Source organism: Oncorhynchus nerka, linkage group LG4 (genome assembly GCF_034236695.1).
Source record: "Oncorhynchus nerka isolate Pitt River linkage group LG4, Oner_Uvic_2.0, whole genome shotgun sequence".
NCBI lineage: Eukaryota > Metazoa > Chordata > Actinopteri > Salmoniformes > Salmonidae > Oncorhynchus > Oncorhynchus nerka.
The window spans coordinates 61435466-61448023 of NC_088399.1; the positions used below are offsets into that span (position 1 = coordinate 61435466).

Below are 12558 nucleotides of genomic sequence, written 5' to 3' on the forward strand. Positions count from 1 at the left end.
GGACCAAAATAAGTCTTTCTTATCCCTTTCTTATCCCTATAGAAAGGAGTGACCTAAATGACGGTCTTGATTTTAGTCTCCATGCAAGAAGTGAGAGATTGAGGAAATACAGCACATTCTTTTAAACTGTTGTGATGAGTGTGGATTGTGGTTGGAACAGTGGACCTTTTAAAGGGCTCAACTGGCATGGCATTACATTACATTGCTGTTAGATGGCGGGTTCAGCCCAAGACCAAAGCAACTATCCTCAAAGCTGATTACTGGACACGCCATCTTTTTGAGTAAAAGGAAGTGCCGTTACACCGGTCCGGATACCACCGAGGGGCGCTCCAACACTACTTTACGCACATGTGTCCCACCGCAGCCATCTATTGACCTATAGCGATACATTTCCTCTGGTGTAGGTTTCTGGCATGGCCGGTAGAGAGGGATGGATGACAGCCACTCCAGGGAGAATATAGAAACCTGAGAGGGAGGAAGAGAGGCAGGCGGAGAGTCGCAGCACACAAACCGTGACTTTATAGAAGCGGCCATTGTGCTGGGAAGAAGCATTCAGAGACGCTAAAGCGGTTTCATTGAATAAAGACACCGACAAAAAAGGGGATATACGAACCGGCGTCCAGATACTATTTCAGTCGAGCCTCTCTTCTGATTTCGGAAGGAGCCAGCCCACTACGATCCCGACTTGCCATTACGCAGACACGCTTCAGGGGCGCGCTCACGCACGCACATAAAAAAAATATTCGCCGGGTAGGAAGGTAGCTGAAGGGGTTGAGTTCAAAAGAAGAAGGCGAACGACGCTGTTGTGGTTTGGCGGACACATTGGACAATAATGGGTCGATAAATTAAATATCAGTAGGCTATAACGTTCACATAGACAGACATTTATTTTATATAGGATAAAACCAAGGTTGGAGCTTTCTGTAGCCTATTTTTTTTCTTCACATATTGCATGCAAACTAGGGATGACTGGACTTGTCAAGTGAGCCGCTTCACGTTTGTCTCAACCAACCAACCAATTAATTGGCCTCGCGAATTGCTACATTTATAAGCAAACACCGGAGAGGAGCAGCACATCCACCGTGGCTTTCAAAGCTAAACGGATTTGACAGCTGCGTTGGCGAGGAGAGGACCCGGATCCACCGTCCTGGATTACTGCGGTAGTGGGCCATTCGGCTGATGGCCACCGGTAACAGAGGCACCATGGCCGGCTTCATCCCGGGTTTGCTGCCGACCAACCATTCCCAGGAAAAGGAATTCGCCAAGGCGTACGAAGATGTTCTGGAGAGATACAAAGGTAAAGAACAAGAATCAATGAGTTGGGCCCTGGCCTGAGTTGATCTACGGCGGGACTATGTCATTATCTGGATTGTTTCATTGTTTACGTTTTTGATGAATAGGCTACACTCGCAGCGCAACTTTCTGTTTCTTTGAGTCAAACCAGCTGCGTGCGTTTCAAGTCTGATCTTGTTGTTATATTGTGGCACCCAGACGCCAAAGATAGCTGGCATGGGACTTCATAAACCTGCTAACGTCAAGGAATGTACCCACATGACATGCACTATTGTGCATTGAGATTATTCCCAAGACGCGAAAATAGTGCATAATAGTTAGTTCCACAGTTTCTCCCCCTTGGTCGCACACATTTTAAAACAAGGTTATTAGTTTTAATAACTAAAATGCTACATAGCCTGAAACCAACCCAGTTTTTGGACCTGCTCCACCATGTTTACCACCAGCATCGAGACTTGCTGTTTCATAATCCCTATGACAGGGCCGCTTTAAAAATGAATGTCTCTACTGAAATTGACCGTGATGGATGCAGGGAGGGGAGGAGGAGGGGTTGATAGCAATTGACGTTGGCGACATCTGTGAGGCCTGGGCCCAGATGAAAGGCTGGTCCTTTTTTAAATGATTGATTATTGTAATGAAATGCGACTCTGTTGGGGGTCAGAGTAGTGTGTGTGATAGGGAGAGCACAAGTAATTAGTAGTTTTATGTCAAGAATGCATGTAATATATCAGTGTGTCGTTCAGCCATTAGGGTTTGGCATTGCGTTAATAAATGAGTATTTGGTAACATTGTTATAATCAGTGGGGCTGGGCAACAACCATTACCGCGCCGGCATGAACACAGACAGACAGACGGACATGTTAATGCAGAGTGGATGCGTTTCTGTGAGCAAGCTAAGAGACTGCAGAAATTAATTGCCCACAAGTATAACTCCATTTGCCGATAGCGATTACAGAGTAGTTGCCAATGCCACACACGACATGTTGTTTCATGTTGATAAATGTAAGTAAATTATTTAACTGACACGGCAATATATATATTTTTGACACACATAGTCAACACCTCACAGCCAGTGCACTGAACTGTGGCTACAATTTTGAACTTGTTTTTAGCCTACATTGCTACAAAACTGGGAACAGTTGAGTCACACTGATAGTTAAACTTCCTTGTTATTACTTCCAATAAGGACACGGTTTCCCCTAAAAATAGTCATTGGTGTGGGGCAAGGGCCCTGAAGTAACCTGTAGTAGAATCCTCCTTGGGGACCAAGGCCCCCAGTCTACCCAGAACCATTAGATGCTTGACTTTCTATACCAAAGGTAGCGTACACAATTGAACACACGCACTGTATAGAGGTCATATAGCTTTGTGTTTACTGTCCCTACTGGGGGGGGGGGTCTGACCGCAGAAGTGGTCAATGAACTTGACCCTATGGCCCCTTTCACACCCGTGTGTGATGGGCTTTTCAACTGCATGTCACTTGTGGCAGTTGCATGAAGAAAGGAGTGGGAAATGTGAACTCAGTCGGGTGCTGACGGCATCGCTTGACTGTAATTGGATGAGGCTATATGGTACCATTTTTAAATCATTCAGTGGTGTGTGTTTCACTGCGTGTCGTTCTTCAGGGAGTCGACGGGTTCTCAATAACAATTGACAGGATATCCAGTAAGTGGCTGGCTGAGCACAAGGAAAAAGCACAGGGATGTGAAACGTGAAAATGGATACCCACACGTGTGGCTTAAGCGTGAGTGGACACTGGACAGGCATACACCACTGAGACCAGGTGGCCCAAGACTGACACCAGTTTCAGGGGCTAGCTAAAACTAACAGACAGGAACCCCCCCCCCCTGTATTCCTTAGCCTAAATGGAAAATACCAGACTGTCTGTATGTGCAGTTCAACAAGACAGGTCCACAACCTCCCAGACCTGAGGGCTTTCCGTCCATCCAGGCCTGTTGTTGCCCTACTATGAATTTGCCCACTCGCCTGCCAACTCACGGCAGCTCGGTGCTGTGACTTTGCATTTAGTTTCCACAGCTACTAGTAGCCTGGGAATGACCAGGGACCACACGCTACGATATCACCATACCTAGGTGCCGATACGGTATGTATTGCGTTTAGATATTTGATTTTCCAAACGTATTACCCCATCCACATCACTACTAGCTAGACTCTGTTGGTTGTTGTTACCCTTGAAGCAGACATGGAGTGAGGGATGGACAGTAAGGGATCCATCCTTGTAGCCTCTTCACCCCACATATTGTTCTATACACACACACACACACACACACACACAGAGAGAGAGTACATTTACACTTTTGGACTCTCACACTTCACAGAATGTGACAATCGCGCACACTCACATGTGCTTCACACAGATTTGAACTTGCACAGTCCCACGCTCACACATACTGTGCACATTCTGACGGCGTCAGCGAGCGGGAACTGACAGAAGAGTATCAGGAAATGTTTTGTGTTTCCCCTCTGGAGCTGTGCTGAAGCTGGTGTCCCCAACTGAATTATAACCTTTATGGCGTACAAGGAAGTGACCGGTCGTTCGAGACCTGTTCTGTCCTGTCTCTCCGATCCGCCACACACACAGACATGTACAGTACCCCGTGTCTTTCCACTGCTTCATTAAACTCGATCTACGCGGTGCTTTGAATATTATGGTGTCCTGTGAAAACGGATGCCGCCGTCAGTTCAGCTGGCTGGACTTGAATTAGGGTTGAATTGGGGGAAACAGTCTGGGGGGGGAAGAGGCTGTAACTTAACATTCGATCTGTAACCGACTGGAGTGCGGAATGTTCCAAATGGTTCCGTCATGGGTTTTGGTTATTGAAACTGTTACCTCCCCTGGTATTGGGACTGACTGAATATGGCCTGGAACGAGAACAAGAGGGGAGGGAGAGGTGGAACTGAGGTAGACGAATGAATGATTTGGATAGAGGGGTTGGATCGTTACAGCTGTATTCCTGCTGTATTCCCCCCACCCCCATGTTGCCTGGTTTCCCCCATGTTGCCTGGTTTCCCCCCCATGTTGCCTGGTTTCCTCCCCATGGTTTCCCTCCCCATGTTGCCTGGTTGCCCTCCCCATGTTGCCTGGTTGCCCTCCCCATGTTGCCTGGTTGCCCCCCATGTTGCCTGGTTGCCCCCATGTTGCCTGGTTGCCCTCCCCATGTTGCCTGGTTGCCCTCCCCATGTTGCCTGGTTGCCCTCCCCATGTTGCCTGGTTGCCCTCCCCATGTTGCCTGGTTGCCCTCCCCATGTTGCCTGGTTGCCCTCCCCATGTTGCCTGGTTGCCCTCCCCATGTTGCCTGGTTGCCCTCCCCATGTTGCCTGGTTGCCCCCCATGTTGCCTGGTTTCCCCCCATGTTGCCTGGTTTCCCTCCCCATGTTGCCTGGTTGCCCTCCCCATGTTGCCTGGTTGCCCTCCCCATGTTGCCTGGTTCCGGTTTGCCTCGGCTCACATGGTAGAATGCGGCTTGCAAGGACACTGCCCCACAGCCATTTTCTTGCACTCGCTCTCCTCTCTTGCACTAAGTCGTCCTCACATACCAGTTATTTTGCCATCAGTCTCTGTCTCTCTTTCTCAGTGGAATGAACTCCCTGTTCTCAGCAGTCTCTCTCTAGACTCTTCCTCCTCAGGGCTCATTGCATAACTGATCTCCAGCTGATTTTTGGAAAGTGTGTGTGTGTGTGTGTGTAATGAACAGTGCTGACCTTCCCTCCTCTAACACAGCACAGGGCCCGCATTCATAACTGTAAGACTGTGTGTCTGTAAACTGGGCCTGATTGAAACAGAGATGGCTGACTTTGGCTTCCCCACAGCTGAGTCCAAATGTTGTCTGAATGTTAATGCAATGTTGGCTGGAGGCTGTGGTGTCTCCTGGAGTCATTATTGAAATGTCTCGGTCAGTTTCTTTTCTTTTCTTTATGTTGGCAATGCAATCTTTCAAGGTTGGCTGGAATGAACCCGCTGCTGTGTGTGGTATAGTTTTAAGGCAAGAGGGGGTCAACCATACACATCTAGGCACTTAATAGGCTCCTGCACATGTATACTCCAATAGGGTGTGTGTGTCCACTCTCTGCGGGGCCCTTGGAGCGGTGCGTTGAGTAGAATGGATAATGAGGCTCCAGCAGGCCAGAGAAGCAGAGAGAGGGGCTCTAATGTGACCTCTGGACTGCTCCTGTCACACACACACACACACACACACACACTGCAGCAGCACTCCTCTATGCCAGCACATGTGTTTGTGATGTGAGTGGAGGGGGATGTGTATGTATCAAATGGAGGGGGTAGATTTGTCAAGATGAAGGGAGACTGGGTGGGAGAGAGGGGGAGGGAGGGAGAGACCTGTTAATGAATTAATCATGGAGTCCTATGCTAAAAGCACTATGTGGGGAACAGTGGCCTGGAGAGCATTGATTTCAGATGGATGCACAGGAGAGCCACTCTGCATGTCTGTCCCTAGCAACACACCACACAGTACTGGTGTTCCCCTCCCCGACCCCAGAGCTCTACTTACATCATCAGTCTGGTTTGTCTGTTTGTGACAAGATGCAGCATTAGCGTAGGTGTTCAGGGGAATAAAGATGAGGTAAGCTATAGAGGAATGATAATATACTTTGCAGGTCTTAATACTGGGATTACCTTATGTTCTCACTCCTATTTATTTTCACTGCAGATGTGCAGGGGCTGCAAAGCAGCTAAGAGAGAACTGCTCTCACAAAGGGCTCCCAGTTTCTCCCTATATTCCTCCCTTTCATTCTCTCTGTCTCTCTGTCTCTCTGTCTCTCTGGATAGGATAAAGTAATCCTTCTCACCCCCCCCCCCCTTAAAAAACTTAGATGCACTATTGTAAAGTGGCTGTTATAAGGTGAAAGCACCAATTTGTAAGTCGCTCTGGATAAGAGCGTCTGCTAAATGACTTAAATGTAAATGTTAAATGTCTCTGTCTCTCTGTCTCTCTGTGACTTGGATAGGAGCCAGATGAGGCGCTGCAAAGCAGCTATGACGAGGCTACGTCTCTCACAAAAACCCCTCCAGTCTCTCCATTTCTCTCTTCCATCATCTCTCTTCCTCTACCCCTCCCCCTCTTTCTGGTTGGGAGGAAGGTGGTTTGCGTGGCAACTCTACACCTCCTCCACACCCCTCCTGACATGCTATCCATCCGTCTCCATCCTGGAGGAGTCGACTGCTAGCTATCCCTAGACTGTTGTCCAAGGAGAGGGGGTTTGGAGGAGGAGAGACTGTTGTCCAAGGAGAGGGGTTTGGAGGAGGAGAGCTATCCCTAGACTGTTGTCCAAGGAGAGGGGGTTTGGAGGAGTCGACTGCTAGCTATCCCTAGACTGTTGTCCAAGGAGAGGGGGTTTGGAGGAGTCGACTGCTAGCTATCCCTAGACTGTTGTCCAAGGAGAGGGGGTTTGGAGGAGTCGACTGCTAGCTATCCCTAGACTGTTGTCCAAGGAGAGGGGGTTTGGAGGAGTCGACTGCTAGCTATCCCTAGACTGTTGTCCAAGGAGAGGGGGTTTGGAGGAGTCGACTGCTAGCTATCCCTAGACTGTTGTCCAAGGAGAGGGGGTTTGGAGGAGTCGACTGCTAGCTATCCCTAGACTGTTGTCCAAGGAGAGGGGGTTTGGAGGAGTCGACTGCTGTTGTCCAAGGGGGTTTGGAGGAGTCGACTGCTAGCTATCCCTAGACTGTTGTCCAAGGAGAGGGGGTTTGGAGGAGTCGACTGCTAGCTATCCCTAGACTGTTGTCCAAGGAGAGGGGGTTTGGAGGAGTCGACTGCTAGCTATCCCTAGACTGTTGTCTTTGGAGGAGTCCCTAGACTGTTGTCCAAGGAGAGGGGGTTTGGAGGAGTCGACTGCTAGCTATCCCTAGACTGTTGTCCAAGGAGAGGGGCTTGGAGGAGTCGACTGCTTGGAGAGGGGTTTGGATGAGTCGACTGCTAGCTATCCCTAGACTGTTGTCCAAGGAGAGGGGGTTTGGAGGAGTCGACTGCTAGCTATCCCTAGACTGTTGTCCAAGGAGAGGGGGTTTGGAGGAGGAGACTGTGGTTAAAAGAGGGAACGGTTTACTTCCTGCCGCCTGTCCCGTCACACCATCTAGACTTTGGATGCACACAGGACTAAGTGCATCCAGACTGTGCTTTCTCTGTGCCTGTTGAGTAGGCCTATCCCAGGATTTGTCATGATTTTAAAGCACCATTCTGACCTACTCTATTGAGGATGACACTGTAGAATACAGAGTCCATTGGTTACTGCGTGCAGCCTTGAGGATATGCCAATGTGCGTCAGTCGAGTGTTTCTGTACGGGCCCAAGGAGCAGCTCCGGGAGCCTGGGTACCCGTCTGTGCCATCACTCTACTCCTTGTCATGTTTGGAATGGATTAGGTGAGGATTGACCGGATCTGTCTGTGAATATCTCTGTCCGGTATTGCTGTTGTACCATTCTATGTGACTAAGAGTTGTGAGACCCTGCTGGCCTGTGACTGGAGGTGTTGGTCCCAGGAAGAATCTCACTCTTGACTCCTCCAGCTCTTAGCTGATCCAGCCATGACAGGACAGTAGGTAATCTAGCACGGCCACTGTGATGTCAAAGGTCACACTGTTGTTAGGTCCTATATGCGTACACGCACGCACACACTGCATGTGAACGAACACACACACACAGAAATAATCTATTAAGAGTATGAGGGGGAAATCCCAGCAAAATTCATTTGAACGCTGGACCAATAGGAGATGATGTATCCAGTATTGGGCTCACCCCTGCCCTGTGTGTGTGTGTGTGTGTGTGTGTGTACATTTCAGACTGATCGTTCTTGCCGTTCCGCGATGGGGCCTGTTAGTCTTTTCGCAGTGTTTGCAGTCTGAGCCTGTATGTGTGTGGATGTTTCTACTCTGTGTGTGTGTGTGTGTGTGTGTGTGTGTGTGTGTCTGAACGCTTTCGGTGTGGGGAAGATTTACCATTCAAATCAGTCCCATTGGTTAATATGTGGTGATCCCGAAGGGGCGTCCCACAGACAGACCTCCTGCAGAGACAGCCCTAATCTCATTCATCCACTTTACCACACAGCAGTATCTCCCTATGAAAAGTCAGCCAGGATACCCCCCCACTGACCGGGGCGCAGTGGATCGGCCCACTACTTCTTAGCATTCCTCTACTTGATGGGGCACCTTCCATTTACTCCACTAGCCTAATCGGAGGGGTGATTGTGACATCATGCCCTCAACATGGAGAGAAGAATGCATCACATAGGTATAACATGTGGGGATCTTTGTATGGGCGTACTTCCCCGACTATAATATGTAGTAGTTTTCCTTTATAGAGATTTATTTAAACAGGTGCTTTTATCCAAAGTGTATAAGCCACTTTAAAAAAAATAGTTAATACATATTTTCAGTATGTGGTACTCAAACCTGCAACTTTGAGTGTATCATGCAACCAAATGAGCTTTAGGAACCTTTTTGGCTGCATTGTGTTGCAGCCTATACCATGAATGTGGACATTATGAACATTTTGCCTCTTGTCGACCTTAGATAATAGCCCATCCTACACTACATTCCAGGGGTTTTGTGCACCTGCTGTTGACTCAAATGCCCAAATCAGGTTGTTGTATATGAGCTTCCTGCTTTTTGTTGTGAGGTTAAAGTGCCCCCCCCCCACACACACCTTCTTCAATAGGCAGGTTTCCATTGACCCATCTTTTGTCACACACAAAAGTCCTTGCGACATGAGTGATGGAAACGGCAGATATAGGAGACCTTTTCAAAAAACATTTTTATCCGTTCGACGGGTGGACTTTCTCTTTTGTCAAACTTTCTTTATTGCGACAAATGATGGAAACCTGTTTTTTCCTAATAAATTAATACCGAATCATTTTGAAGGTACGTGGGGCACGTGACGTCACCGAGTAACTATAAAGCACCATTCCACACTTAATTCGAAATCCATTTTTTTGTTGTTCAACTATAAAAATGGTTTCTTTACAGGACAGGGATTGTCCTGACTTTCAAGAATGCCTGAATTTGCTTCGCCTTCCTTTTCTGGATGCAAGTTTCACCTTTCAATTATTTCACATCTACAGGTGTGCAAGTATCACCATGACACGGACTGTGGCGATGCTTTGGCACATGAGAATTCTAAGAATATGGCAAATATTAGTCAATTATAAATGGGAACATGGCTCGTGATTTTGATTGAAAACCTTTTATTACTCATTTTAGAAATGGAAGGACTTCAGCTTTATTGGCTTTACATGGTCATAGAAAAACATGTGCAGTATCACCAGAAAACCCCTCGCGCGTACGGTAGTAGGATATCAGTGAGAACGTGAAGAATTCAGGAGTCGCCCCTCACTCCTTGATAAAGCGTTCATCATGCCATTGCTATGAGGGAACTGCTGTCCGTTGGTATGCTCGGGCCGTAGACGTTGTTCAGCGACGCGGTTGGTGGTCTTCTTTCACTCGCTCCACTCTTCTTCATCCTCGTCATGTCTGATTACCTTTTGAGTGGCCGCCTTTTTGTCTTTCCCCTCTCATCCTCCCTTTTTTTTCTTGCCCTCCCTTCCCCCTCCTCCGCTTCGATAGTCTGGCATTCTGTCTCATCTCTTTATCGGTGTCCCTCGCTCTCTCTCTCGTCCTGCTCTTTCCCTCTCTCTTCCTGCTCTCGGTCTCTCCATGTCTTTACTAAGTCGGTAGTGGTAATCTGTTGTGGGCTCCAGCTTTGTTAACAAGCTTTGCTCCTAATTGAGAGACTCTAAAATGATCAGTGATTTCTAAGCCTGTGTGTGTGTGTGTGTGTGTGTGTGTGTGTGTGTGTCTCTGGGTTTGTCTTTGTAATCAAATCAAAGTTTATTTGTCATGTGCGCCGAATACAGTGAAATGCTTACTTACCTTTTCTGCACTGTTGGTTAGAGCCTGTATTAGGTGAACAATAGGAGAGTAAAGGCTGAGGTAGTATGTACGTCTAAAGATATGGTTAAAGTGACTATGCATTTATGATGAACAGAGAGTAGCAGTAGCGTAAAAGAGGGGGTGGTGGGACACAATGCAGATAGCCCGGTTAGCCAATGTGCTGGGGCACTGGTTGGTCGGGCCAATTGAGGTAGTATGTACATGAATGTATAGTTAAAGTGACTACGCATATATGATAAACAGAGAGTAGCAGCAGTGTAAAAGAGGGGTTGAGGGGTGGCACACAATGCAAATAGTCCGGGTAGCCATTTGATTACCTGTTCAGGAGTCTTATGACTTGGGGGTAAAAACTGTTGAGAAGCCTTTTTGTCCAAGACTTGGCACTCCGGTACTGCTTGCCATGCGGCAGTAGAGAGAACAGTCGATGACTGGGGTGGCTGGGGTCTTTGACAATTTTAGGGACTTTCTCTGACACTTCCTGGTGTAGAGGTCCTGGATGGCAGGCAGCTTGGCCCCAGTGATGTACTGGGCCGTATGCACTACCCTCTGTAGTGTCTTGCGGTCGGAGGCCGAGCAATTCCCGTACCAGGCAGTGATGCAACCAGTCAGGATGCTCTCGATGGTGCAACTGTAGAACCTTTTGAGGATCTCAGGACCCATGCCAAATCTTTTTAGTTTCCTGAGGGGGAATAGGCTTTGTAGTGCCCTCTTCACGACTGTCTTGGTGTGTTTGGACCATTCTAGTTTGTTGGTGATGTGGACACCAAGGAACTTGAAGCTCTCAACCTGCTCCAATGCAGCCTCGTTGATGAGAATGGGGGCGTGCTCGGTCCCTCTTTTCCTGTAGTCCACAATCATCTCCTTAGTCTTGGTTACGTTGAGGGATAGGTTGTTATTCTGGCACCACCCGGCCAGTCCCTGTAGGCTGTTTCGTCGTTGTCGGTGATCAGGCTGTTGTGCCATCGGCAAACTTAATGATGGTGTTGGAATCGTGCCTGGCTATGCAGTTGTTGGTGAACAGGGAGTACAGGAGGGGACTGAGCACACACCCCTGAGGGGCTCCAGTGTTGAGGATCATCGTGGCAGATGTGTTGTTACCTACCCTTACCACCTGGGGGTGGCCCGTCAGGAAGTCCAGGATCCAGTTGCAGAGGGAGGTGTTTATTCCCAGGATCCTTAGCTTAGTGATGAGCTTTGAGGGTACTATGGTGTTGAACGCTGAGGTGTAAGTCGATGAAGCCAGTGGCTGATGTGGTGTTCTCCTCAATGCCATCGGACGAATCCCGGAACATGTTCCAGTCTGTGATGGCAAAACAGTCCTGTAGTTTAGCATCTGCTACATCTGACCACTTTTTTTATAGACCGAGTCACTGGTGATTCCTGCTTTCATTTTTGCTCGTAAGCAGGAATCAGGAAGATAGAATTGTGGTCAGATTTACCTAATGATGGCTGCTTATAATTTGGTGGCTGCTTATATTTGTCCTGTTTCACACGTGAACAATTGAATGAGACCCCTCTCAGTGGGGTCACGGCCAGGGTCTGCCATTATCAACGGCGACCCTGGAGCAATTAACATTTTAAATGTTTTGTCACATACACCAGATATGTGCAGTGAAATGTGTTTTACAGGGTCAGCCATAGTAGTAAGGGTTAAGTGCCTTGCTCAAGGGCACATCGACAGATGTGATTTCGCCATGTCGGCTCAAAGATTCGAACTCGTAACCTTTCGGTTACTGGCCCAATGCTCTAAACGCTAGGTTACCTGCCGCCCTGTGCCTGTGTGCGTGCAAATATCTGCTTGCCACCACTCGTACATGCCATGTCCTGACGATTTTAATTGATTTTATTGCCCCTTCCAGCACAATACCGGTGACTCATTTTCCATCGTAAAAAAAAAAAGTTCTCTTCATGGGCCTTTAATTTGTTATAAAGCGATGGTAAATTGATAGATTGAAGACGACCTCCCTTTTATAAACTGGTAATTCATCTCTGGAATTTTATATTGGATATTAGATTTGTATCACTCACATGTTTATCTCTAAAACCTGACCTTTCTTTGTTAATCTAGGTCTTATAAAATACTAATTCAATTTATTTTCTCTACTTTAGCATCAGATGATAAAAAAGATATGCGAGACATATTGATGTGAGGTCCTCAAGGTGACTTTGTTTGCCTTCAATATCTTCCACTTAACTTCTCTGTTTTTCTGTTGCAAGTCCGGCCCACATGCAGCATGCTTTCCAAACAAGGTTGCCTCCACGCCTTGGGGCCGAAGTGAGATAATCATGTCTTTTGTTGATAGATATTTAAATCACAGCTAGCCTAGGCCCAAACTCAAATTG

General features: G+C 47.7%; 1 protein-coding gene across 1 annotated transcript in view; it reads left to right on the forward strand.

Annotated features, from left to right (window-relative positions):
- The first annotated feature begins 521 nt into the window (after positions 1 to 521).
- The window catches only part of LOC115118813 (microtubule-actin cross-linking factor 1-like), a 268887-nt gene continuing 256850 nt past the window's right edge, over positions 522 to 12558 (forward strand). Inside the window, 1 exon segment of the mRNA XM_065017706.1 lies at positions 522 to 1297. Coding sequence (XP_064873778.1) covers positions 1180 to 1297 — 118 coding nt within the window. The 5' untranslated portion in view covers positions 522 to 1179.